General features: G+C 50.8%; 1 protein-coding gene across 1 annotated transcript in view; it reads right to left on the reverse strand.

Moving 5' to 3' along the window:
* Positions 1 to 27,796, reverse strand: part of LOC119463661 (juvenile hormone acid O-methyltransferase) — a 64,012-nt gene that overhangs the window by 25,615 nt on the left and 10,601 nt on the right. Inside the window, exon 2 of the mRNA XM_037724484.2 lies at positions 22,427 to 22,574. Within this exon, the coding sequence (XP_037580412.2) occupies positions 22,427 to 22,574 (148 nt within the window). The remainder of the gene's footprint in view (positions 1 to 22,426; positions 22,575 to 27,796) is intronic.

Raw genomic sequence — 27,796 nt, forward strand, 5'->3', positions numbered from 1 at the left:
CGCCGAACACATAGCCATATAAATCCAATAAAAATGAAAAAAAAAACGATCACAGATCATCAAGTAAAGGTGTGAAAGACGAGATGATTCTAGATACTAAGTACGTGAAAAGGGGGAGGGGGAGTGTAATATCTTATTGTCCAATTAACAAATGGTCGCTGATGAAGACCTCAATGATCTCACGTTTGCCCTGATCACGGTGTGCCTCTTAAAGACCGTGACTTCAGTGAATTTTGTGACTTCACTGAATTAAAGCAAGTGTAGCTTAGTGAGGGTGATTAATTGGGTGCTTAATCTTTGCCTGTGTAGGGATCGACCATTGAATCATTTTACAGTGCTCCTCAGCTACTGTCGTTCGACGTCGAGACGAGTGCACCGGCTGTTGAAATTTTGTCATGCTGCTAGATATGGAGTTCTTGTCGTGCAACTGGATTCACCGCCGCTACCGGCACCGCTAATATTTCTCGTCAGCGCGTTGTGTAGAAATCGCTGCGTCATCTTTTTCCACTGTCCGGGGCTGTGCGCGGCTTCTGGTACAGCTACCATTGATTGATGTTGTCGCAGTCATTCAAGAAATCAGCCTCTGCTGGCCAAAGGCCATTGTTTTCTCCCAAGTCGCACGGGCGGTGGTGGTTCAGTAACGCCGTCGGTAATTGTGCGTGGCATAAGAAAACTGTACGTGCTTTCTACACGCAGTCCTGTGCTGTCGGCGAGTTACGGTTGGCTTAACTCGTCTCAACGGGGTTGCTTATGGAGTGTATTGACCCATATACTTGTTTATCTTTCACCGGTGATCAAATGTTAAACGTTATCGCTTGGCGCAGGAAGCACCTGCATGTATCGGAAGTTTCTCGAGTGTCATCTATGCTTCTATCCGCTGTCTGTTGTCACCGACGCTTATGTAGTCTGATTGTATGAAGGACGAGAATTATCAGGTACTTTCTGGACGACACGCGGGCACCAGGGATTACTCTGTAAGCGTCGATGACTCATGTATAATAGCCGACGCGTTTCGCCGCTTATCAGATTTCGACGATCGCCGACTGTCTTAACCGCTATCCTTGTGCTTTGAGTGCAACTTTCTTTTGTGTGCAGAGGTTCGCCCAATAAGGTCTTTCTTCATTCACAGTTTTGCGACTGTTTTCTTCACCGTCACTACTACGTGAAATATTCCGTCAATACATTATTTATTTTGTTTTGCCTACTCTTATCCCCGTCACATTCTTGGTGGAGTTGCGGGGCACCAACTCGATACAACGGAGCTCCGCAGCGGCCGACGCCTGGCTCTTTCCACAATGACCGAAGAAATGATTCCCAGGTCCAGGGGCGTAGACAGGGGGGTTAAGTTAGGGTTAGGCCCGTTTACTTAGATTTAGGTGCACCTTAAAGAGCCCAGGTGGTCGAAATTGCCGGTATACATTTCCGCCGCTTCCCTTCAGGTGCCGGTTAGGCCGCGCTCCCGCAGGATCTTATTGCGCGCGAAACGTCTCTTGTTTGCGATTGCGCCCCTACGGAAGGCTGGTAGTTACTGTTGCGTTGTTGAATCCCAAACCAGCAATTACTGGAAGGCTGCTGGTTGCTGTTGTGTTGTGGAATCCGAAACCAGCAATGTACTCACGAAGGGTTGATGACAGCAGTGAAATTCCACCGATTCGCAACAGAATGCACGAAACAGACAGCCGACAAGCATGGATTACTGCTGTGCGCAGTACAGCGTAAGTAAACTGTTGTTGCAGGCGCTGACAGTTCTCGTCGGAGTTCACGCGTCCTGAGAAATTGATTATGTGCACTATGCACTGAACAAGACCGGAGTTCATTCCTGCATCACTAGTACACCAATCAGTCGAGATTCTGTGAGGTAGAAGGCCGCTTCCTGTTTGCACCGGCGTAAGTGAAGCAGAAATTAGTTGCACGCACTACTTAAGCCATATCTATGCTGTGCAGTGAAATATTCTGTACAATTCTGAATCTGTTGACGTAAAGGCAAATGACGGCTGCACGCTCGCACACAGCGGAAGACACAGCGGCCCATGCTCTTGCCGCAGGAAATGCAACCCTCTCGTATAAGGAGCAGGGCGACGAAAGCTTCGAAAAAAAAAGCCTTACGCGTATTTGCGCGTATTTAAGCTTTCTAGCGCAAAGACGCAGCGAACAAGCTTATTCCTATGGGAGTAAGGATAGCCTGGTCACACGTGCATTTTCACGCGTATAGCCGTCGTTGACTTGTGAAACGCACTTCGCCCCGACGAGGACGACGCCATGTACGCTTAACGGAGATTTACAATTAATGATGTCTTCTGCGATCGGGCGGGTCGTCTCAATGATGCGTTTTCGAAGACTGGTCTATTCAGTGGCGCTATGAGAGACCGTTGCTCCAAACGCCCGCTGTACCTGTCGTACTTCATGTGTTTACTGAGCTTACTTTACTTCTTACTTAATTTCTTCAGAAGCACACGCACACGCGAGGGGGTGGGGGGAGGTCCCATGTCTGTGATATACATGTAGAGAGTCTGCTTAAACTACCGATAGTTATTATCGATCACGTCGCGTAGAGGAAAGCAGACGCTTGACCCCCCCCCCCCCCCCAGTCGGGCCGGCGACCCCCCCCCCCCCCCCCCCCCCGGAAGAAAATTGCTGGCTACGCCCCTGTTCCCACCGCAACTGTGGCAACGTCAATGGTTGGCGTTGCCCAGTAGAGATCTAGGCACGTTTTGTGGGACTCATGATGTCGACGTTGAAGAGTGGTTGGCGATCTACGAGCGCGCAAGAACAGCCGATGGGATGATACGGTCATGTTGGCCAACATCCTATTTTATCTGCGAGGAACAGCAAGGGTGTGGTTTCAGAATCACGAAGAGGAAATCGGAAGCTGGGATACCTGCAAAGATGCGTGCTTTGTTCGGCAAGTGTCCTAGTCGAAAGGTCGCGGCGAAGAAGGAGCTATCATCACGTGCCCAAACATCGAAGGAATCCTACCTATCTTACATACAGGATGTGCTGGCCCTTTGCCGCAAAGCTGATGACGGTATAGCCAAGTCTGAAAAAGTGGGACACGTCCTAAAAGGGATAGCATATGATGCGTTCAATCTGCTAATCTGCAATGACTGTGACTGAGTAGATGCCATCATTAAGGAGTGCAAGCGTTTTGAAAACGCTAAGAGCAGAGGCATTGCCTCATTTCCCGCGATTTACCCACACCGCAGCAACATCGTCGTGCGAAGACATACCTGCGCCACAGCTGCCGCTAACCGCTGAACACGTCACGAAGATCATACGTCGTGAACTTGAGGCTATGTCACCTGCTTCCCCGTGCTCCCATGCCCGTGAGTCTAGCCCTACCATGGTACCGCTTGTTCAAGCCATTATTCACCAGGAGCTATCCAATGCTGGTCTGGACTCGGTGTGCGCCGTCGCTTCCTCCCGCCCGACTGACCGTTTCCCAGCTTCGTATGCCCAATGCCAGAGGCTGCGTCCCCGCAATCGAGCCGAGTGGGGGACTGCTGACGACCGGCACATTTTCTTCGATTGCCATCGAATTGGTCACGTCGCCCGGTATTGCAGTAACCGGTGGTCTTGGCCTCATGTGCCCTATCAGGGGCGTAGCCAGCAATTTTTTTCGGGGGGGGGGGGTTCACCGGCCCGACTGTGGGGGGGGGGGGGGGGTCAAGCGTCTGCTTTCCTCTAAGCGACGTGATCGATAATAAATATCGGTAGTTTAAGCAGACTCTCTACATGTATATCAAAGACATGGGACCTCCCCCCCCCCCCCTCGCGTGTGCGTGTGCTTGTGAAGAAATTACGTAAGAAGTACAGTAAGCTCAGTAAATACATGAAGTACGACAGGTACAGCGGACGTTTGGAGCAACGGTCTCTCATCGCGCCACTGAATAGACCAGTCTTCGAAAACGCATCATTGAGACGACCCGCCCGATCGGAGAAGACATCATTAATTGTAAATCTCCGTTAAGCGTACATGGCGTCGTACTCATCGGGGCGAAGTGCGTTTCACAAGTCAAGGACGGATATACGCGTGAAAATGCACGTGTGACCAGGCCATGCTTACTCCCATAGGAATAAGCTTGTTGGCTGCGTCTTTGCGCTAGAAAACTTAAATACGCGCAAGAACGCGTAAGGCTTTTTTTTTTTTTCGAAGCTTTCGTCGCCCTGCTCCTTATACGAGAGGGTTGCATTTCCTGCGGCAAGAGCATGGGCCGCTGTGTCTTCCGCTGTGTGCGAGAGTGCAGCCGTCATTTGCCTTTACGTCAACAGATTCAGAATTGTACAGAATATTTTACTGCACAGCATAGATATGGCTTAAGTAGTGCGTGCAACTCATTTCTGCTTCACTTACGCCGGTGCAAACAGGAAGCGGCCTTCTACCTCACAGAATCTCGACTGACTGGTGTACTAGTGATGCAGGAATGAACTCCGGTCTTGTTCAGTGCATAGTGCACATAATCAATTTCTCAGGACGCGTGAACTCCGACGAGAACTGTCAGCACCTGCAACAAGAGTTTTCTTACGCTGTACTGCGCACAGCAGTAATCCATGCTTGTCGGCTGTCTGTTTCGTGCATTCTGTTGCGAATCGGTGGAATTTCACTGCTGTCATCAACCCTTCGTGAGTACATTGCTGGTTTGGGATTCCACAACACAACAGCAACTACCAGCCTTCCGTAATTGCTGGTTTGGGATTCAACAACACAACAGTAACTACCAGCCTTCCGTAGGGGCGAAATCGCAAACAAGAGACGTTTCGCGCGCAGTAAGATCCTGCGCGAGCGCGGCCTAACCGGCACCTGAAGGGAAGCGTCGGAAATGTATACCGGAAATTTCGACTACCTGGGCTCTTTAAGGTGCACCTAAATCTAAGTAAACGGGCCTCGAGCCTTTTCGCCTTCATCTAAAATGCGGCTGCAGCATTTGTTGCTTCATTTAATTGTTGCGCATTTGTTGCTTCAGAATGCGGCCGCCACATTCTCGCCCAAAACCTCACAGAGTGTCAAAGCCTTGACAAACACCGTGACAGTTTTTTTCCATATGCAGACATGATTCGCTGTAAATTACCAATCCAAACGGAAGCGCCCAGGAATGAAATTGTGATAGCAGCACCGGTTCCTTGAATTATGTCAGCGCGAAGCGACGAGAACAAAGGGTGGGTAAGTGGTGGGGTGGGTTTGAACCCCCCCAACCCCCTGGCTACGCCTCTGTGCCCTATGCTCATAACCGCCGCCCTCAGACCAATCCTGACCACTTCTAGCGTTACCGGGAGTCCCCTCAGGACCACTGTGATGACGCTCCAACCATGTCGTACCGTCGTTCACCATCTCCCCGTGGTCACCAGTCCCGTTCACCGTTACCTCGTCGCCCATCGTCTCGCTCCCCACAATACCGCTGCCTTCCATCGCGGGCTGGACGCCTGCCTCGGGAAAACTAGACGATGCAGCTCCCGGAGGTGAAGCTGCATTGACGACTCGCCCCCCAAATCCTCTGACCTCTTTGCCGACAATCGCAACTTAATAGACGTTCACGTGGACGGTGTACTCATCGCTGATCTCGTTGACACGGGCGCACAGATATCTGTTTTGTGTTCAGACCTTCGTCGTCGCTTGAAGAAAGTCCTCACACCGCAGCTGTTATCAACCATCCATGTCGCCGATAGTGGAACACTTCGTGCCCTTGGGATGTGCTCAGTGCGCATAAGTATCGCCGACCGCTCCATGACAGTGCTACTTGCCGTACTAGAGCAGTGCTCCCATGAACTAATCCTAGTCTAAAGGTGTTTATTTGTAAAAGCTTGGAGCAGCGCAACGTCGACGGGCAGGGCAGTTAGAGCTTCAAAGCACGAGAGCCGTTGCTGAGCGAGAGCGCTCGACCCACTAGCGTTTAGATCCAGTAGCGCTGAACCCTCTACAGTCTATCTTCTTCACTACAATCACCCCCGGAAGCAATAAGGGAGCCGTCCGGCGACCTTACAGCTCGTCACGATGAGCAGGTCGAAGTAGCGCTTTAGACGGTCGACATGGACAATGTCTCGCACCACGGCGGCGCATGTCTGAAGATGGCTCAACTGGTTCTATTACGTGGTTGACAGGAGGTGCGCGTTTGAGAACACGATAAGGGCCTTCATACTTCTGGACCAGTTTTGATGAGAGGCCAGGGGCAGTCAAAGGGATACTACTGAGAGCCACACGAGCGCTCCTGGATCGAAGGTGACCGTGGAAGTGGCGTCACCGCGAGTGCTCCTCTGGCGCTCTTGATCATCGGAAGTAAAGGCCCATGCAAGGTCGCGGCACTCTTCTGCATGCGTGACGGTGGCAGAAATAGGGACACACTCGGATGCATCCGGCCGGTACTGTAGAATGGTGTCGATGACGTGCAAAGGGTGTCGACCATAGAGTAAGAAATAGGGTGAAAATCTAGTGGCGCTCTGCGTAGCGGTATTATACGCGTAGGTCACAAAGAGCAGAATGGCGTCCCAGTTCGTGTGGTCGGAGGTGACTTACATTGAAAGCATGTCGCCGAGTGTACGGTTGAAGCGTTCTGTGAGGCCATTCGTTTGAGGGTGGTATGCCGTAGTCGTACGATGAACAATGTGACACTCCTTGAGAATCGCTTCAACAACTTCCGACAGGAAGACGCGTCCGCGATCGCTGAGCAGTTCTTGAGGCGGACCATGCCGCAGGATGAATCGGTGAAGCAGGAATGAGGCAACATCGCGTGCTGTAGCTTCTGGGAGAGCGGTGGTTTCGGCGTATCGTGTAAGGTGATCTACTGCCACAATGGCCCAGCGGTTACCAGCCGACGTCAAGGGAAGTGGCTACAAATCGATGCCAACGCGCCCGAACGGCCGGGTAGGGCAGGGTAGAGGCTGCAGACCAGCTGGCGAGAGCTGGGGTGAAGATTTCTGGCGCTGGTAGTCGGGCTATGAGCGAACGAACTTTTGAACGTAGTTGTACATTCCTCGCCAGTATAGTAGCGTTGTCGGAGGCGCTGGTAGGTTTTGAAAAATCCCGAGTGTGCACACTGTGGATCAGAGTGGAACGATGGGCAAATTTTAGAATGCAGGCTTCGAAGTACTACCTCCGGTGGCGGCCGTCAGGGGTGTAATTGCGTCGGTGAAGCAGGTCGTCACGAATGGCGAAATGGCGAGTTTGACGGCGCAACGCACGAGTGGTTGGCAGCGATGACATGTCAGTAAGGAAGTCTATGATGGAGGCAATCCAGGGGTCCTTGCGCTGCTCGGAAGCGATGGTCCCAATGTCGACGGAAGAAACGTCAAGCTGGGATAGTGAGCAGAATGCATTGTCGTCAGGGAAGGGCGAACGTGAGAGGGCGTCTGCGTCAGCATGCTAGCGTCCGTTGCGGTAGAGTACTCGGATATCGTAATCCTGTAAGCGAAGCGCCGAGCGGGCGAGACGGCCTGAGGGATCCTTCAATGACGACAGCCAGCATAGTGCATGGTGGTCCATGACGACAGCAAATTGGCGACCATACAAATAGGGCCGGAACTTAGTAAGCGCCCAGATGATTGCCAGACCTTCTTTTTCCGTGACGCTGTGATTGGTCTCGGCTTTAGTAAGCGTACGGCTTGCATATGCCACAACATATTCAGGAAACCCTCCTTTGCGCTGCGCTAGGACAGCGCCGAGACCAACACCGCTGGCATCTGTGTGTACCTCAATAGGTGCCGTTGGGTCGTAGTGGCGCAAAATGGGAGGAGAGGTCAGCAAACGACGGAGCTTAGTGAACGCCTCGTCCCACTCGGACGACCACGAATGGAGGGGTCCGTTGCTTCCAAGGAGCTTCGTCAGGGGCGATATAACGGCGGCAAAATTGCGAATGAAGCGCGTGAAGTAGGAACACAAGCCTACGAAACTGCGTAGTTCTTTGACGGACGTCGGTTTGGGGAATTCGGAGACGGCACGAAGTTTGGCTGGATCAGGGAGCATTCCATACTTCGCGACGACGTAACCTAGTATCGTGAGCTGCCGCGCTCCAAATCGGCACTTCTTTAGGCTGTGGGAATCCTCGGGTCCCATGACCAGCGCACGCGCAGCGATCGTCGCGTCAGGCGCATGCGCGCCAGGGAGAGTTCGGAGAGGGGAAACCTTCCTTCCGCGGGCGGCGCACGGGAATCGCAAGCGCTATGAGCGCCACCGGGTGGGTCACATGAGATCCCGCTGACACCGCGCGGGCACTGTTGCCAACCGTGTTGCCAACCCTGCTTGTAGGGTATTTCCGAAATCTTTCGGGCGGCGTAGAGTAGTAGGGCGGTAATGCGATTTTCTTACCAGGCGTAGGGTAATTTCCGCTTTTTTCTCGTCAACAATCAGCTAAAAAAGAACAGTTGACGAGTGATCTTAAAAACTAGCCGATCGACGCGACATCCCCCAAGGCGCTATTCCCGACACTCCTTCAGAGATACGAAAACTAAATCTTTGAATAAAATTGGAGCTGTTCACATCTCACCAGCATAGGGCTGAGCCGAAAGATCAGACGTCACATATCTCTGTGCTAGCTTCATTTTTCCTTCAGAAAAATCAAGACGGGCGCTGAACTCGCAACTGCATTTTATTGTCTTGTTCTTCAGTTTATCCCTGGTTTGCCCTTGCGCTGTCTTTTACATCATAAAACCAAACCACCTCGCCAACCTTTCAATCATTTTCCTATAGACAGTTTAATAGCCGCCAGAATCGGAGCTGTCTGCGACGGCTCGGCGCGGACCGCCGATCCTGTGGTATGGCCGCCTTTGCGTACCTTAATTTGCTACGTCTTATTATTGATACTCAAAGCGGATTTCTGCCGTCGCCGTCGCCGTGAGGTTCCGCATGACGTCCAACGGCGATGAAATCGTCGCCGCGCGCCGTATTCTGTATGTGCGAGTGAAAGCGCGCGAGGGACGCGTGCTTGCACGGGGAGCGAACGCACGGCGGAGAGCAAACGCGCGTTCTGCGCCGTGCTCCCTGAAGGGCTACAGAATTAAGCGTCTCTTTGCTCCTTTACAATCACCATGTATATATATATATATATATATATATATATATATATATATAGATATATAGATATATATATATATATAGGAAACGCGACTTATTCCGTCGCGCGAAAGGCCGTGGGAGGACGGGAGGGATAGAGGGGAGCCAACGTTTAGCTGCGGCACCAAATGCGTATTTATATAACAAATGCTGCGAGGCGAGAATGTGGTAAAGACTTCCGACGCTGCTCGACGAGTGTCGCGTTCTGATCTCGTCGAAAACTTCCGAGCCGCCAGCAACGCCGCGCGCGTTCGGAGCGAACGCGGGCAAAACGCCGACGGCGTCGACGACAGTTCTGCGCTGGTGCTGCAGCATGTCCCAAGTTTCTACAGCTGTTAAAACTACTATCCTTACTCCGTATAGCTCTCTGCCAATTTGCTATCGCAATTGATGCTTCGCCTTTCGGGTAAAACTGCTACGCGGCGACACGACGCAGGATGTTTGCTGTGTTGCAATACATGCGGCGAACGCCGCCGCGCGTTGGCCGCCGTGTTGGCGGCGGTCCCGGCCGCCCGCTTCGAACTGAATTTGGCGTTGTCCTTGTAGAATTCACTTAGTTGGAAGCAAATGACTGCGTAAACGGCTTTCGCTTAGTCTCAGGCCGCTTCGACGACAGAGTATTATGGATAACCTTGAGTAGTTTTCGAGATCGCTTCTCGTTTCGAACGCGTCTAAGCCTAGCGAAAGAAATATCCGATGCCAACGCCATCTATCGGGGAAGTCGGGAGATAGGCATGACGACAGCATGTGGCCTCTGAGATCAGAAGATTTCTGTTGAAGGTTGTTGTAGAGAGCTTGCACTGCTTGTCTGTTTCCTCGCAGATCAGCGGATATGGGATGTACAAATACAACGCGATTCCTGAGAGATCATACTAGGAACTACTCAATCGGTGCAGAGACATGCAGACACGGCAACACCAACGCGATTGCAGACGACGCGAAAAGGCGCGCGCGCGCGAAACACCAGCATGCATTGCGACCGGAACTAGTGCCTCCTGATTGGCTGTCGTCCACCGCTGCGCGCTAGACGCTTCCGGCGGCGGCGTTCGCCCGACGAAAATGTTTGGACAGGCAGATCGGCTGCGGACGGCAAATTTCTTGACGCCGGCCGTCGGACGTTCGCCGCCCGACGAAGTTCTTCGCTCGGACGCCGGTTATTCGCTCCATGTATTCCGGCCTTAACGCGCACCGACAGTGAACGCTTCGGTGGTCTCAGTACTACGACGCCTCGATGCCAGCATTCGAAGGGACGCTGGCATCAAGAAGCACTACCAACGCCACCTAGGTGGCGTTCACCGTACTCAGCACAGCGGAGCGTGGCCTCCGCAATTAGCTCTGAAAATGTTTCTGAAGTTGATCGCGGAGGCTGCAATTACGACGCGCTGTACGCGCTGATTTGACTCGGTGACGATTCAGTCATTTTTTTGTTATCTCCACTTCCTAAATGCAACACAACAACCCACACCGGTATAGGAAGCCACAGCACAATATTTTGCTCAATAAGGACTTTAATTTCTCTCTCTCGCTCCCTTCCACTTCTGCGAGACGATGTGCGCTAAGGCGCGTACGCTCGCTTTTGATATGCGCTTGTTATTTTTATTGCGATAGCAATTATATGGACACTCAAAAGCAGATTTCTGCCGTCGCCGTCGCCGTGAGGTTCCGTATGACGTCATTTGGAGAAGAAATCGTCGCCGCGCGCCGAACGCTGTATGTGCGAGTGAAAGGGCGCGACGGGCGCGTCTTTCACGGGGAGTGAACGCACGGCGGAGAACAAACGCGCGTTCTGCGCCGTGCTCGCTTAAGGGCTGCAGAAGTAGGCGTCTCTTTTCTCCTTTACAATCACCATATATGTAGAGCAAACGTGCCTTCTTCCGACGCGCGAGAGGCCGTGGGGGAGGGGGAGGGAAGAGAGGCGACGTTTAGCTGCGGCACGAAGTGCCGATTTATATCAGAGGCTCCGGCAACAGTCACCAACGCCGCACGAATTTGAGCGAACGCGGGCAAAACGCCGATGGCGTCGACAACAGTTCTGCGTGTTGCCGATGCTGCAGCATGTCCAAGTTTATACAGCTGATAAAGCTAATATCATTACTCCGTATAGCTCTCTACAAGTTTGCTATCGCAATTGATGCTTCGCCTTTCAGATGAAACTGCGACAACTTTTTGCTAAATATTTCGATGACAGTCGCTACCGATTTTAGCGCCACCGCACTGCTATCACGTCGTACTTTGAAGTATCGTCTGTAATTTATTATTATTACGCTGTGATATTTTAGGCGTAGGGTAAAATGTAGGGTAATAAAAAAGTTGTGTAGGGTAAAGTAGGGTAACATTGACTGTGACGTAGGGTATCTCCAAAAAATTGGTTGGCAACACTGAGCCCGGGGCTTTTTGGTCCTCAGCAAGTGGAGATGGCGGAAGTCTCCGCCGCCGCTCCCGTATTCCCACACGTGGTTAGTCAACCACGTTCTTGCCGCGTCAATCGCCGCGGCCGCCCGTATTCCCCCCAGTTGGTAAGTCGGAAGCCCTTCCTTACCTAGTGTATTATTCTCTTCGAGGGAACCCTCAGCGATGTCAACTTTAGCTAGCTGGCCTGCTCAAAGTGTTAGTTGCAGTCGTAATAAATGCTTTCTGAGTGTACACGTGGTTGTCGTCTATTGTTTCCTCGAGCTTGTACCGGACCGCGGTTGATGCGCAGGCATGCGCCAACCGCGGGGCTCGGTGTGTCGAGGCAGAGGGCCGTTGGCATTCCCACCTATGCCGACAAGGTTCAGTTGGAGGCCAGCGTTTTCTAAGCACGTCAAAACACGCCGTAGGCGTTGAGGGTGCGTGGTAAAGTCGGAGGCAAAAACAACAACGTCGTCGAGATAACATAAGCGCGTGTGCGACTTCAAACCGCGGAGAACTGTGTCCATCATGCGTTCAAAGGTTGCTGGCGCATTACAAAGTGTAAACGGCATGACGGTAAATTCGTATAAGCCGTCGGGTGTGATAAAGGCTGTCTTCGGCCTATCGACGTCAGCCATGGGTACTTGCCAATATCCGGAGCGTAAACCTAGCAATGACAAGAATTCTGCTCCTTGTAGGCTATCGATAGCGTAATCGATTCGCGGCAGCGGGTATACATCTTTGCGAGTGATCTTGTTCAGGCGCCGATAGTCTACACAGAACCGTTCCGAGCCGTCTTTTTTCGTAACAAGGACGACAGGAGATGCCCATGGACTGTTCGAGGGTCGGATCACTTCGCGGGGAGGCATATCGTCCACTTGCTCATTAATCACACGACTTTCTGTGGCAGAGAGGCGATATGGGCGTTGCCGCAATGGCGGTTGGGAGCCGGTGTCAATACAGGTGCGTGACAGCAGACGTCCGGCCCAGGGGAACATTGCCCGACATCAAAAGAAGAACAAAATTCTTCTAAGATGCGCAGAAGCTGAGAACGCTGAGCTGGGGTGAGACCATCGGCAATAGATGAATCGAACACACCTGTGGGCAAAAGGTCGGACGTAGAGAGAGAACCAAGCGTGTTGTAACTGGCGCAGGACGTGGCTTCGGGAACATTCGTAATTTGTACGTCGTCGATCGCCTCCACATGGACAAGACATTCGCCTTGAAGCAGTATCACGGGGTCTGAGAAGGGGTTACAGACGAAAATAGCTGTGGAGCCCTGTTTGACGTTCACTGTCGCAAAAGGTAGCAGCAGACCTTTTCGAGTATAAAAGCGGCCAGACGGAGAAAATAGTGCAACGGCGTCAGAGAGGCTGCTGCAATGCATTCAGACAATCACTGACGAGTTGGGAGGAACGCTGGTGTCGTGCCTGACGAGAAGTTTGTTCGCAAAAGAAACATTATCGGCAGGCGTCATATCTGAGATCGGCGACAGTTCTAGTTCGGCCTGTGCGCAATGAATAACAGCATTGTGGCGGGCGAGAAAGTCCCACCCCAGGATAACTTCGTGGGAGCACGAAGAAATCACAATAAATTCGATGGCGTATACAACGTCCTCGATGAGAACACGAGCGGTGGGTGCACGCCGCTAGCGGATGAATACGCTGTGCGCCTGCTGTGCGGAGGGAGAATCCGGCAAGGGGCGTCGTGACCTTTCGAAGGAAGCGACAAAGCTTTGCGTGCATAACTGACACAGCGGCTCCGGTATCCACGAGGGCATAGTACGTACGCCGTCAACTAACACGTCTATCACATTGGTCGAGCTACGTTGAGGACTTTCGCGTTTCGACGGCGTCACAGCCCTTGCCTCATGGACTGCGACGATTAGTTTTCCTCATCCTGTGCTACGGGACGAGGCCGCATCGGTGATGAGGAGCGTCAGCGTGGAGAAGGTGAGCGGCGGATGTTGGCAGACCGGCGGAATGGTGGTGACGCAGCCCGAGATTCGTCGTCGTAATACGGGCGCGGAGAACCCACCATAGCACTTGGCGCATATGGTGTAGCACTAGTGACTTCACGTGACTACAGTGGCGAGCGACGTGGCCTGCGTACCCGCACGCAAAACATATTGGCCGATTGTCCGCCGTACGCCACCGAGTCGCTGCGGCAGGTCCCATCCATGTGGGAGGACGTGTTGGACGTGGCGGCTGGTGAAGTGATTGCACGGCAGGCTGTTGTCGGGGCATAGCGAGGACTTTGGCGTACGTGAGAGGTCCCCGTTGAGGGAGTTATTGAGGCTGGGTGATGACTTCCGCATAGCTGAGTGGCACAGTCGTCGGGATCTGTTGGGGCCTGACCATGACTTCGGCGTATCTGTGAGGCGCAGCCGCAGGAACGTGCTGGTGGTGCTCAGGCAAAACCTCATGCAGTTCTTGCGCTATGACGCGGCGAAGCGGAGGCGCGAAACTCGGCGTTGGCGCGTGTACCGGCTGCGGCTGTGCAAAATCCATCAATGAGAGTTGCCGGGCAACTTCCTAGCGGACGAACGCCTTCATTTCTGCGAGCAAAGCTGTCTGGTTGGACATGGCAGCCAAACCAGCGATGTGTTCGTCACGCGGTAGAGATCGACGGGTCAGTAATCGCTGCCTGCGGAGTTCTTCATAGCTCTGGCACAGTGTGATAATTTCGGCCAGAGAGCGAGGACTTTTGGCCAGCAAGATGTTAAAGGCGTCGTCTTATATGCCCTTCAGGATGTTGCGAATTCGATCAGACTTCGCCATAGTCGAATAGACTTTCCTGCGTAGGTCCAGGACATTTTCAATATAACTGGTGAATGTTTATCCTGGCTGTTCTGCTCGTTCTCGCAAACTCTGCTCGGCACGCAGCTTGCGAACAGCAGGGCGACAAAATACATCGGCGAGAGAAGTCTTAAATTCGCACCATATCTGGAACTCTCCTTCATGGTTGTTGTACCACAGGCTGGCCACTCCAGCGAGGTGGAACAGAACATGGCTCAGTTTGGCTGCTTCGTCCCACTTGTTATGGGCGATTACCCTGTCGTACGCCGTGAAGTATTCGTCCACGTCAGTGTTATCCGCTCCAGTGTAGATAGGCGGGTCGCGATGACAAGTTACCCGGGACACGCAGTGGGTGCGGGATGAGGCGTTTGCTCGGAGGCGTCTTGGGGCATGGTAGATGGTAGGCTGCGGGACCGAAGTTCCAGGATGATTGTCTGAGGTTACCCAGCACCTCCACCAATTCTTAAGGTGTTTATTAACACGAAAGTGTTTTATGCCGGGGTCCACCAAGACTTCACTGACGTATTTCCGTCACGGAAATACGTCATAGAACATAATACAAAGAAAGAAACCAGAAGAAAAAGTTCCACAAACATGCAAAATTTGGAAATCGAACCCACGACCTCTCGGTCCGCGACGATAGATCGCCGAGCGTTTAACCCATTGCGCCACAAACGCATTTGCAGAGAGCTACACAGACGCGCCTTATATATCTAACACTCCTCCGTGTACCCGCGCTCTTGCTCGGGGCGGTGCCGCCGCCTACGAGCAGAAAAGAGAAGTACTGCATTATGACACTAACGCGCACCGACAGTGAACGCTTCGGTGGTCTCAGCACTACGACGCCTCGATGCCAGCATTCGAAGGGACGCTGGCATCAAGAAGCACTACCAACGCCACCTAGGTGGCGTTCACCGTACTCAGCACAGCGGAGCGTGGCCTCCGCAATTAGCTCTGAAAATGTTTCTGAAGTTGATCGCGGAGGCTGCAATTACGACGCGCTGTACGCGCTGATTTGACTCGGTGACGATTCAGTTACGTGCTTTGTCTTGCGCGTTGTATTAGTGTGTCAGTTACGTGCTTCGTCTTTCGCGTTGTGCTAGCGTGTGCAGCGTAGTGCAGCTTCCATATGCACGACGGTTGCTCATGGTCATCGACGTTGGTAGTCGTGATGGAGGAGACGTGCCACCAGGCGTCAGCGTGGGTGCATCAACGCCTAAGGGCGCTTTAGCCACAAAACACCAATAGACATTATATATCAATGTGCAATAAACATTACACTACTTCTGTGAAGACACGTTTCACTTTCGTGTTCTATACCGATTCCTATATAAGAGGGATCAACCACATTTTTTGGAAGAGCTCGGAGCAGCGCAACGTCGACGGGCAGGGCAGTTACAGCTTCAAAGCACGAGAGCCGTTGCTGAGTGAGAGCGCTCGACCCACTAGCGTTTAGATCCAGTAGCGCTGAACCCACTAGTGTCTGTCTTCTTCGCTACACAAGGCATGAACATTTTACTAGCCTATTCAGCCCTGTTTGATTGTGGCAGTGGGGTCCTCCAGCTCGACCTGCCTCTTGACATGTTAAGCGCGCTTGTGCTCCGTCGATCACGTTCGATTGCCACCTCAAGCCGTTATGTACGTGAACTGGACGTCCATGCCTAACATTTCTGATGGTCATTACTTGCGCACTCCAATATCTGAAGTTCTATTGGCCCGAAATATATCCGTTCCTCAAACCCTCGTTACCACCACTAATAACACAGTGTTACTGCCCATCTTGAGCTTTAGCTGGTGCACGCAAATTATCCCGGTAGGCATCGCTCTGGTCGACGAACATGCCATTTCTGCATTCGCTGCTGACGACTTATCGCCTTCCTCTGCAGCCACCACCTCGTCCCGTTAACCTGATGTCAGCTTTAACAAAATGATAGCAACTGACCTCGTCCCAGCACCCGCTGCCATCTCCGGCACCTGCTGATGTCCTATTGCGACATCTTCGACTTTTATGACCCCCCTTTGGGCCAGACATCCGTTGTAACTCATCGGATTCACACTGGAGAAGCCATCCCTATCCGGCGACGTCCTTACCGCGTGTCCCATGCTGAGCGGGAAGTGATCCAGCGTGAGGTCGACAAGATGCTAACCAAAAAAGCGGGCAAGTTTGCACTCGGTCTTGCAAAGCTTAGGCACAGATAAAGTGTCAATCCTCAAGTGTTACTGGCTGCTACTGCTAGGTATTAACTTGGTGGCTGCTAGTTCTTAATTTGGTTTAAGTTAACTACGCATGTAGGGAAGGTATTTTCGAGCGATCATTTTCGGAGGTACCTTCCCTTTCGCGACATTTCAGGTGACTTGCGCTGGGTTGCGTCGGCGCCTACGAGCGACAGCGTTCCTGGCATACCACAAATGCAGGCAGGCAGGCAGGCAGGCAGGCAGGCAGGCAGGAGCCGTGCCTGTGCGGGGCGAAGAGAGCGCGCACCTGCGCCGGCGGTTACTAGGCAACGCGAGGTGACGTCATCGCTAAGCTTCGGCGCATGAGTGGCTAGGCAACGCGGGTGGCCTTGGCAGCAGATCTGCGCGTTGCCTCGTTGGTGCTGCTACAATTTCTCTTTCTACCTCGCTCTCATTTTCTCTTTCCCTCTCCCAAGCATTGCGCGCGCCGCACGCCTGCTCTCCTTTCCTTTCCTTAAGGAAAGGAAACTTGTGCACGGCACAGAGAGGAGGCGAGGCACACGTCGCTGCGCGAGGTGGTTACTAGGCGACGCAGTGACGTCATAGCTCGGCGAGGTTTTCCGAGAGGTTTTTACGGTTAGCTCGAACAGCTTCGCTGTTAAAAACGTCATTGAACCTTCCTGTAGTCCTGGGCATCACCCGGCGTCCTAGTAAAGAAGAAAGACAGCAGCTGGTGGTTCTGCGTCAACTACCATCACCTGATCAAAGTCACACGTAAGGACGTCTACCCACTGCCACGGATTGATGACGCCCTCGACTGTCTTCACGGGTCTACCAACTTCTCATCCATTGATCTCCGCTCAGGATATTGGCAGATTTCTGTCTACGACCTGGACCGCGAAAAGACCGCCACTTGTTACAGTCTTTTCCAATTTAATGTTATGCCTTTTGGCCTATGTAATGCCCCGCCACGTTTGAAAGAATGATGGACTGTCTGCTTCGTGGCTATAAATTGTCGACATGCCTGTGTTATTTAGATGATGTTATCGTTTTTAACCAACATATGAGAGCCACCTGACTCGGCTATCGGCAGTGCTTGGCGTTTTCCGACGAGCTGGCTTTCAGTTGAACTCTTCGAAGTGCAGCTTCGGCCGTCGTGAAATTACTGCCTTAGGTCACCGTGTCAGTTCTCGTGGCGTCCAGCCTGATCCCGACAAAATTCGTGTCGTGAAGCATTTCCCTCTGCCGCGTTCGGCCAAAGAAGTCCGGAGCTTTGTTGGCTTGTGTTCTTATTCTTATAGGAAGTCACATTTTTATGGGGTTCTGAAAAAGCCGATGCATTCCGCACGCTCACCAGCTTGCTTATTACTCCTGCCATATTGGCACATTTTGACCCCACAACGCCTACATAAGTTTGAACCGACGCTAGTGGACACTGCATCGGCGCTGTTCTTGCGCAGTGGTAACAAGACCAAGACCACGTCATCGCCTACGCCAGTCGCCTCTTCTCCCCTTCAGAGCATCACTGAACTGAACTTCTCGATCACTGAACCTGAATACCTTGCTCTAGTTTGGGCAGTCGCAAAACTTCGACCGTACTTGTTTGGCCGCACCTTTTCGCTCATCGCGGACTATCATGCGCTGTGCTGGCTCTCGTCCCTCAAATACCTGACTGGACGACTTAGTCGCTGGGCGCTCAAGCTTCAAGAATACAGCTTTGCTGTCCTTTACAAGTCAGGCGCCATACACCAGGACGCCCACTGCCTATCCTGTCATCCCGTGGACCCAACCGACTCCAGCGCCCACGATTCCGACGCCTGCGTCTTCGCCATCTCCGACTTGAGTGATATACGCAAGCAACAGCTCAGCGATGCAAACTTGCGGTCCACCATCGACCGCCTACGCGCTACTCACTCCGACCCGTCCCTCCAGTTGCTCGTGCTCCGCGATAACATTCTCCATCGTCGCAATACCAACTCCGACAGTCCCGAACTTTTCTGCTCGTCATACCTACTACCCTCTGTTCTACTCTCCTCCACCAGCTCCACGATGCCTCGTACAGCCGGACACCTCGCAGTGTCCCGTACACACGGCCGCGTGCGGCGTTGGTTCTTCTGGCCAGGCCTTTATCGCTCTGTACGCCGGTGTGTTGCTGCATGTGAGTTCCGCCAGCGGTGCAAGCGGCCGTCTTTGTTACCCGCAGGTCCACTTCAGCTTGTCGACATTCGAACTGACCCGTTCTACTGCGTGGGCCTCGATCTTTTTGGATCATTCCCGACTTCTTTTATGGGGAACAAGTGGATTGCCGTCGCCATTGATTACACCACACGATATGCCATCACACGCTCACTGCCATTAAGCTGTGCCACTGACGTCGCGGACTTTCTGCTTCAAGATGTCATTCTCCACCACGGCGCGCGACGACAGCTGCTGACTGATGACGTGTTTCACGCGTCGCAAGCTCACCACTGCCTACCATCCGCAAACAAATGGACTTACCGAGCGTCTTAATCGCACGCGGACCACGATGCTCTCAATGTATGTTTTCGCAGATCATCGTGATTTGGACAGCACTTTGCCTTATGCGAGATACCTATTGTATCTACCCGTTGTTTGCCCCCCACGCAACGCTGCTCTTTGAGACTCTTCTGCCATCAGCTGCTGACGCTCCTACAGAGTTGCCTGCGATGCTGCTGCTAGGGCTCAAACCGCACGCCAGATTGCACGGGATCTTCTCTCTGCATCACAGGTATCCCAAAAGGCCCGTTCTGGCAGCCACCACCACCCAGTTCCCTTCTCTCCAGGCTCTTTGGTCCTTTTTTGGACGCCGTCCCGCCACGTGGACGGTCTTGCAACTCTGGCCCCTACAAGATTCTCTACCAGCTCAGTGAAGTCACATACGATATCACCTCGGTGGACGGTAGCTCGTCCTCGTCTGTACCACTAGTGATATCGTTCACGTCACCCGTCTGAAGCCCTACTTCTCCGTCAACACCCCTTCGGTTACCTAAGCGCCGAGACGGCGCGTCCACCGCTGAGGGTCATATGTTGTTACAAGCCATTCCCATACATTGGAGAACACGCCAGCAAGGGGATGGAGACGACGATTGAAGAAACGATCTTGTGCTGGTTGTTCCGCTATCTCGGCTTCGCTTTGTATATATTCCGTCAATATGTTTTCCTTATGTTTTGCCTACTCTTATCCCCGGCGCAATATTATCATTTTCATGTATTCGTAAACATCATTAGTAGTAAGCTGAGGCTGCGGAAGCCCGGAGCACATGTTCTGCGCCGCCGTCGGAGCCGAGTTGCGTCGCTGCGCGCACCAAGGGGATTTGCTGCTGACGTCAGTGCGCTCGCTGGCTAATCACGGCACAGTGCCCTTCCGTCACCTGCGTCTCTATGGTGATAGTACTCCCACTGCAACCGATGTCGCCCTGTGTAGTTCTTCATGGTGCTGCTGGTTATACAAGTGAGTCCCATTGGCCTCGATTCTCTTTCCTTAAGATGTTTTCTCGTTAAAACGGCAATGGTGTAACATTGAGAAAACGCGTATTTGCATCCGGAAAGAGAGGAGTTTGAACGACGGAAATAGACAAACATGTTTTTACCGCTCAGCTGCGGTTGGTGATGACAAATTTACCATTCTACCTACTCACCAACACTCCACAGGAATACATTGCCGAAGACCCGTTTTCATGATATATATAACGCCTATGACCCTCAAAACTGCATTTTCATTCCCAAATTGCTACATTCACTAAGTTTCACTGAACGTTATGAGTCACAGATCAAGTAGGAACAAGAGGCACGCGTAAGAGGCATCGCGCAAGACTCACGTTGCGCTACCTTAATAAGAAGGATATAGCTAGTGTTAAATGTTACACTGTCGAAACGCATTCCATAGGACACGGTGGACAGGAAGCCCCATCATACAAGCACGTACTTCTCGATACAGGAGCGTTTCCTTATCCGCGATTTTCCCAGAATGTGGCCGCATTTCCCGGAAACCCAATCCGCCAACGTTTGCGGAGCAGTGCAGTGCCGTAGAGACTGACCCACACCACATGTTGCACTCAAAATGAAACGCTTTCGCGATGGCTTACGGTGAATGACATTGGAGACCGTCTAAGAATTTGCATTTAAGAAGATCAACACTGGTAAAAAAGTGCGCTTGACTAATTTTACCTTGCACGTTCTGGAACGCCAGTACAGAAATGAAACGCTGTCTGTCAGAATTGCTGAACCGTATTTATGTGCGCCGTGTCATCGGCTTGATCCCGTGAATTACATAGTTGTCAGCCAAGAGCGGGTTTTGCCGCTCTCGAAGCCAGTTCTGCAATTCTTCGTTAGCGTCTTGGACCAAAACTTGTCTTTCTTCAGCAGCCAGTGTCTGATTTCCTGGTATCAATGCAGTCAGCATTCCTGCGTAATATATAGACAAGTAAAAAAAAAAGGAAAACGCCGTCAAAGCGCACTTAAGCATTGAATAGTTGTAAACAGTGCTGAGGGTGTACATTCTTACGATTCTTTTTAATTTTCTATTCTTTTTGCCTTTCAACATGGACTCACGTGACGCTGCTTTCCAGCGATCGAATAGGTCAGCGATTTGGTGGGAGGGATGATAACATACAGGGTGTTTCAGCGAACACTTTCAAAATTTATTAAAAATTGCCTGTGGCAGATAGCCCGATTCTAGTTAATGAGCTGGTCTACTCGAAGAGGCGGACATTACTTGCACAAAAAAAGAAATGCGTAATCGACCAATTAACGTAAATTCACTAAGTTTAAACTAATTACCTGATGGCCCATATTGCAATTTACAAATTGCAGCCGTGGAGTTCGAAAGGCGGATCTATTTGGAATTAATTCTCAGTTTTGAGATAATACCAGTTTCTATACTAATACTTTCTATTTGAGATAACACCAGTTTTGAGATAATAATTTCCGAACTTTGCGTAGAAATGTATTGGGCGTTTCAGTTAACTTTGTGCTTCAATGCATAAAACTTTTGTTAAGAAACTAACTGGAACACCAATGCGTTTCTCCGCAAACTTCGGGAATTAATATCTCGAAACTGGTGCCATCCCGAGAATTCATTTCAAGTCAGTCAGCCTTGCACATTCCACGGCTACAATTTTTAAAATGCAATATGGGCCATCAGGTAATTAGTTAAAAACTTAATTAGTGATTTTTTGTTAATTATTCGTTAACATACTTGCACAATTTCTTGTGCAAGTAATGTCCGCCTCTTCAAGTAGAGCAGCTCATGAACTAGAATTGTGCTATCTGCCAAAGGCAAACTTTCAGAATTTTTCAAAGTGTACGCTGGAACACCCTGTAGATATACTGAATGACGGGAAAACAAGCCTTACATATTGCAAGGCCTAGAATCGTCAAATGTTTCGTGAGTGTCTGCAACATAGAAGTTCCAACATTAAGATGTATCGGTATAGCAATCGAGATATTGAACAAAATAATCAAACTGAGATGAAAGTAGATTGGTACTCTTTGCGAGAATAATGTTTCATGATAATGTTTTACCCTGATGGGGTCAGTGCATAAAGGCTCAAGCGAAAGTCAAACAATGCCAAAGGTGCAGTTTCCTTTTCGTGAAGATAAACTTACAGGTGTGTTCATGCTGGCGTCATTAGGTTGCGCGGTGATCAAACCAACAATATATTAAAAAATGTTACCCCTTACGATGGAAACTGTTTCCTGGCTTAAAAGAAAATAGAAAGGGATACAGAGAGACGAAGAAAAAAAAAACGTTTTTTTGCAATTGAACTTGCATGCATTGAGCATTTCATGATATCTGAGCGAAGATAAAGGTTTCCTTACTGCAACCAGGAATGAGATTCCCGAGGTTCTTTCTGCACTTTTTTCGTGTGGTTAGCTTATATTATGTTAATGTGACATGCTAAGTGCAGTGCGGATTAACCCGACGTTCGGATTGGTCCGACCTAGCATATGCTAGCTACCCTGCTGCGCATTGTGTGACTGTTGCCGGGGCCCAAACACTCACCCGACCATTGTTGCACGGGGAGATAAATGTGAGCCATCTCGCAGCTCCTCAATACTAGCCCAGCGTCCTTCGCCAGTGATCGGACGTAATTCAGCCTGTCGTCAGTGCTCCCCATGTCCTGTGAAGGCGGAATAAGGCCTTCCCATAGCTGCAACGGTTGGTTGCACAGTTAGTCGTGGCAGTTGTGCTATGGCTAGACGAAACAGATAACGTGTACGTAGTGAAATATCATTACCAGGTGGTGCAGTCAAAAAGCTTTTCATTCGAAAGGGTCCTCTGCTATTAGCCAGCAATCTCCACTAATAATAACGTCCACAGTCACAATTAGCTGCGGCGTCTGCTATTACGAGCACAGTGGTGGTACAGCTGCGTCAATTGCGCTAGTGCTACATTTTAGCAGCGTAGCTGTTGAAGCTCAAGGTTCGGTTACAAATCGTTCGCAAAAACTCCGCCGAGCCATGATGTCACTGCGTTGCCTAGCAACCACTTGGCACAGCTGCGCCTGGCTTCGGACAGGTGTCGTGACGTCACCGCTCCGACTTCCGCATTGCTTCTTCTAGCCGCGCCGCGCTGCGCCTAGCTCTGACGTCACTATGCGTCGCCTCGCAGCCACGTGGCTGCGCGACGTTGCACCACCGTTTACCGCACATCGCCAGGCTTCCACAGCCGTATACGCGGAGAAAAAAAGAAAAAGCCATGAGTTGACTGCGCTCTGCTTCGTTTGCGGCCTTCGTATAAAGCTCCGTGACGCCGCGACAGTGGCACATTGCCTAGTCTCTGTGCGCCGAGCACATCGTTCGCGCCGCCCAAAAACATGGGTCGGCCTAAGAAGTACGTAACCCCCGAGGAAGAAGATGCTCGACGGGAAGCCCGTCGCACCGCTGCTCGTGAACGAATGCAACGGCTGCGATACATAGCATACTTGGTGAAAAAATCTTGGAATAACATAGCATTACATAGCAAAACTTCGTTAACTTCTTAGCATAACATAGCACAATATACGAAAAGCTCGGTAAAATTTTAGCATAACATAGCAATAAATAGCAAAACTTGGTAAAATATTGGCATTACACAGTAATACATAGCAAAAACTTAGCAAAACTTCGTAAACCTTGGTCGACCCTCAGCTACGCTGTTTCGTCAGCCTTGGACAACTCAAGCTTATGGGACTCAATCTGATACCCTTATCAACTCTTTTTGGTCGTTATCGACCTTATCGCAATTGATACGATCCTTATCCGACATAATCCGACCCTTATAAACTCTTACCGGTCTTTATAAACCTTACTGGAATGGCTCCGACGACTATAGGGTCTTATCGTTCTTTAGCACTTTATGCAACCGCGTTGAACCATCATCAACCGCATTGACACCCATATAACTCCTCATCACTCCTTATCATCTTTATTAAGTAACTGGCTGATTATCCGTCTGTGCTGCGTGACGCGAAGCGCATAAGCCCGTAGAGGTCGGTGCCATTTCGGCCGGTGAAGGAACGCCCCAACGCAAGGCGCATACCCTGAACACCGAAGTGCAGCGGGGATGTGGCGTGCTTGGCACTGAAGTTTCTCAATACCGAATTTTAAATGCGTAAGCATTTATATGCTTAATGAACAAGGAAAAACATCCGTCCGTTCCTCAGTCCGTCATGTAAGACGATTGCTTTCAAGGTAGGGCCCGCAACAGCCGGTCCTATCTTGAAAGCAATTGTCTTACGCCTACACTAAGCGGCGAGAACACAGTGTTTAAGAAGCTCTTAGCACTCGCCGCTGTGTGTCCCCATTGCTGATCACTTTCAAGCAGTGTTGTACGGAACGGCGTTCCAAGGAACGGCGTTTCTGGAACTAGTTCCTTTTAGGAGGAACGGAGTAACGCCACCCTTCCATTAAGGGTTGGTAGAACTGCAACCGTAACTCGTTAGGTTTATGAAGGAACGGCAGAGGGAACGACGTTCCTTCTGTAAACGTTCCACGTCATTAGACAGTTTTAGTTACACGCACGTAGATGCTTTGCGTACGTAGAGCTGCTACGTGTAAGCAGTGCGCATGCGCAGAACGTAGCGGCCGCGCGCTGGTCTCACGGACGTACGTCAGATTCGATTTTTTGCGTGCGTTTCTTGCGCACGTAGACCGCTTCGCGCGGGGGTTTCGCGAGACCACGAACAAGCGATAGCGTGCTGAGCGCGCGCAGATGGCTTGCATGGAAACACGGCGACAGGATGACTGGTCATCTATTTCATTCCATGTCAACGATGACAGCAGATAACGCTTGCACAACACACTTCCGGGCATTGCGGAGACGATGACCGGCACGCATCAATGCACTTCACTGGCTTCGCTGAAATACTAATCTTGAATTGAATTGTTCATATTTCCCGATAGATGTAGCTACGTGGTGCGTCGCGTACGTGTAGCTAAAAGCGTTTCAGATGGCGTGCACGTAAGGTACGTAGACTGTTCACGTTTGCATACGTGAAGTCTCCACGTACGTGTAACTAAAACTGTCCATTGAACAGACGCACGCACGTACGCAGCACGTCACGCAGGGCGGATGGGCGACCGCGTCAGGCGCAAAGAACTACCGCTTGCCTGTCACATGACTGTGGGGTATTTTATTTGTGAGTTATCCGTTGTATTTTCTTATTAATTATTATGCTTCTGGATTGTAACGTGGCGCTCCCTCCTGTAGTTTCTTTCCTCCATGCCGGCCGGCCGCAAGTGAACCATGACGTCAGGATCGCAGCGCCACTCGAGGGGCTTCGCGGTGGATGGAAGGTTTCCAGTCCTCATGTCTTCAAGGGCACCGAACCCTTCCAGCGGAGGCACAGAATGAGCTGCCGCAGTACTTGCTGGTACCAATTGACTACCCGCCGTCGCAGATGAAGAACTTCGAGGGATTGAACCAACTTTTCCTCAAGTACAACTTGGCAGTACCCTCAAGCGCTTCGGTGGAGCGGCTCTTCAACATTGCCAACGAAGTGCAAACGAAAAAATCACCAGCCCTTCCCCTGTCGGGAAAATGGGAGTAAGCGAAGCTTGTGGCGAGACGACGCTGTCGCAGGCGTTCCGTTTCGTTCCCTTACCTCAGGGACGGTGGCTCTTCGCTGACGCTTGGCCTGAACATCGTGCTCTCGCAACTTGGGGGCGGCGGCTCTTCGCTGACGTTTCGCCTGGGATTCGGAAGCCCTCGCGCTAAAATCGGCACGTCAGCGACGAGCCCTTTCCCGAGCGAGTTCGCGGCGCCGTCGCTCAAACGCAGCCTATTCCTCGGCGGAACGCACCACGGGCGGGCCTTCATCTCCAGGCGCCGGAACTGATCTGAGGTGAGCGAAGCCTGGCGGAGCGCGCGCCAAGCCCTTTTCTTTTCATTTCCCTCCCCGTGACACACCAAACGAGCCTGATTGGTAGAGCGCGTCACGTGATCCGGCGCCGGCGCAGCATTCCCCGCACCTGCTCTACTCAGGAAGCGGAGTTCAAATGTGCGGCCCCGGTACGAGCCACACGTGATTTCTTTCTTTTTTTCTTCCTTCCTTTCTTTATTTCTTTTTTTCTTTCCTTCCTTCCTACCTTCCTTCCTTTCATTCTTGTCCCTGGTTCATACGGGCAAATCCAATGCGGGTATGCGCCCCACGTGATTTTATTATCTTTAATCGAGACGTAACTGACGAGCATGTGAGGTTATTGATGTCATGATCTATCAATCATGTTAGTCGTACATTCGTACCCTTCCATGCCAATTTTGGTATCATTACCAGGAATCTGGGACATCGCCGAACAGCGCCTCATTCATTCATTCATTCATTCATTCATTCATTCATTCATTCATTCATTCATTCATTCATTCATTTTATTTCGGCATTATGGTACATTATAACATGTACAAAATGCTGGGGGCACAGACTAAAAGCCAAAAAAGGCTTGACGGGGTCTGTACCCGATAATTGCGCTTTGACAGGGGAAAAAAAAAGTTCCTATGCGACAAGCTTACAATGGCAAAACTATACATCGGAAAATAAAACTAACAGTGTTGAAATTAACATTGAAAAGCAAATATTTACTTTTCTGCACGACATCAAAATTTATGAAGACTTGGAGAAACTTTCCAGTACAAAATCAAAACTTGATAGCAGCAGCATTACAGAAAACAGTGCTGGTTGCTTAAAAGAGTAGGCAATGCATATGCGATCATTTGTCGGCCATAATTAGTACGGGTCCGTGGCGCAAACCAAAAAGTGATTCCGCGCGTGTCATAAACATGCAATCTTTCAGTCAAATTAGCAAGTTCTTTCAAGCACAGATTGTTTGTTTTAATGCCTTGTTTGTAGCGTTTCATTAGTAAGGATTCGTACAAGTCGTCAACAGGTATTACGCCTCTAGCGGCCGCCTCTGAAAACAAGCGCGTTTTCTATGGGAGAGTGTCGTTTTTCCCAAATAACTAATCATAGAAGCCATCTTTCAAAATATTACCGTGGAAATAGGCTCTAGGAGCTTAGCGCGACGTCTCATGCAAGCGGTACCATTACTTACGACAGAAAACCCCTTCCAAATTGCGGGCGAAGTTCGAAGTATGGGAGTCTTGGAAAAGACCAAATTTTGGAGGCTTTTTTGGCCAGTAAAAACAATTTGCGATGAGCCTATTGCATCGATCGAAGTATTACCGGGGATTTATCAACTTCAATGACTCAGCTTTCAGCTAGTTGCAGAAGCAGCTCTTGAAATGGCAGGAAAGTCGTTCCAAAATCGCAGTTTTCCTAACAAGGTCGCGGAATTTATTGTGGTACGTATATACACCTAGTTTTTGCCTCCAGCAGCACGTCGAACCGATAGCCGAGCGTTCTGCGCGACCACCGATTAGGATCACCGATACCACGATTGTGAGTTCGCAGGATCGAAGCCAGCAGCGCCGCTATTTTTTTTATCACTTTGTCGCTGCTTAGTTTGGCGGTTTCCCGCCAGATGGCATATCCTGAAATGCAGGTCATTTAGTTACGGTTCTTGTTTCGTTTCTTTCTACTGTACCAACGTCTTCCTAAAAAAATTGCTGGCTGGTTTCGTGAACATGCGAACGTGCTTCCAGACTTCTTTTGCGCTTTAGGTGTAACGCATCTTAGACAATAAATCCAGGTTACGTGTTTTGAAAGTTCATTTCTTGCTTAAGGCAAACATTTATGAAGACATTACTAAGAAATATTTTTGCCTCTTCAGCTATGTCATGAAAAGGCGTGTTTGTGTGACTTTTGATCAGCTTCAAACGTACCACAAAAATAAATAGCGTCCCGGGTGTGCAATTAAAAGAGATAGAAATAGAAAACTTGGCTGCAGCCCCAGACGTAGTACTCTTACAAAGGAATACTAACGCTATTTGACTGAG

Source organism: Dermacentor silvarum, chromosome 9, assembly GCF_013339745.2.
Source record: "Dermacentor silvarum isolate Dsil-2018 chromosome 9, BIME_Dsil_1.4, whole genome shotgun sequence".
In the NCBI taxonomy this organism is placed as follows: Eukaryota; Metazoa; Arthropoda; class Arachnida; order Ixodida; family Ixodidae; genus Dermacentor; species Dermacentor silvarum.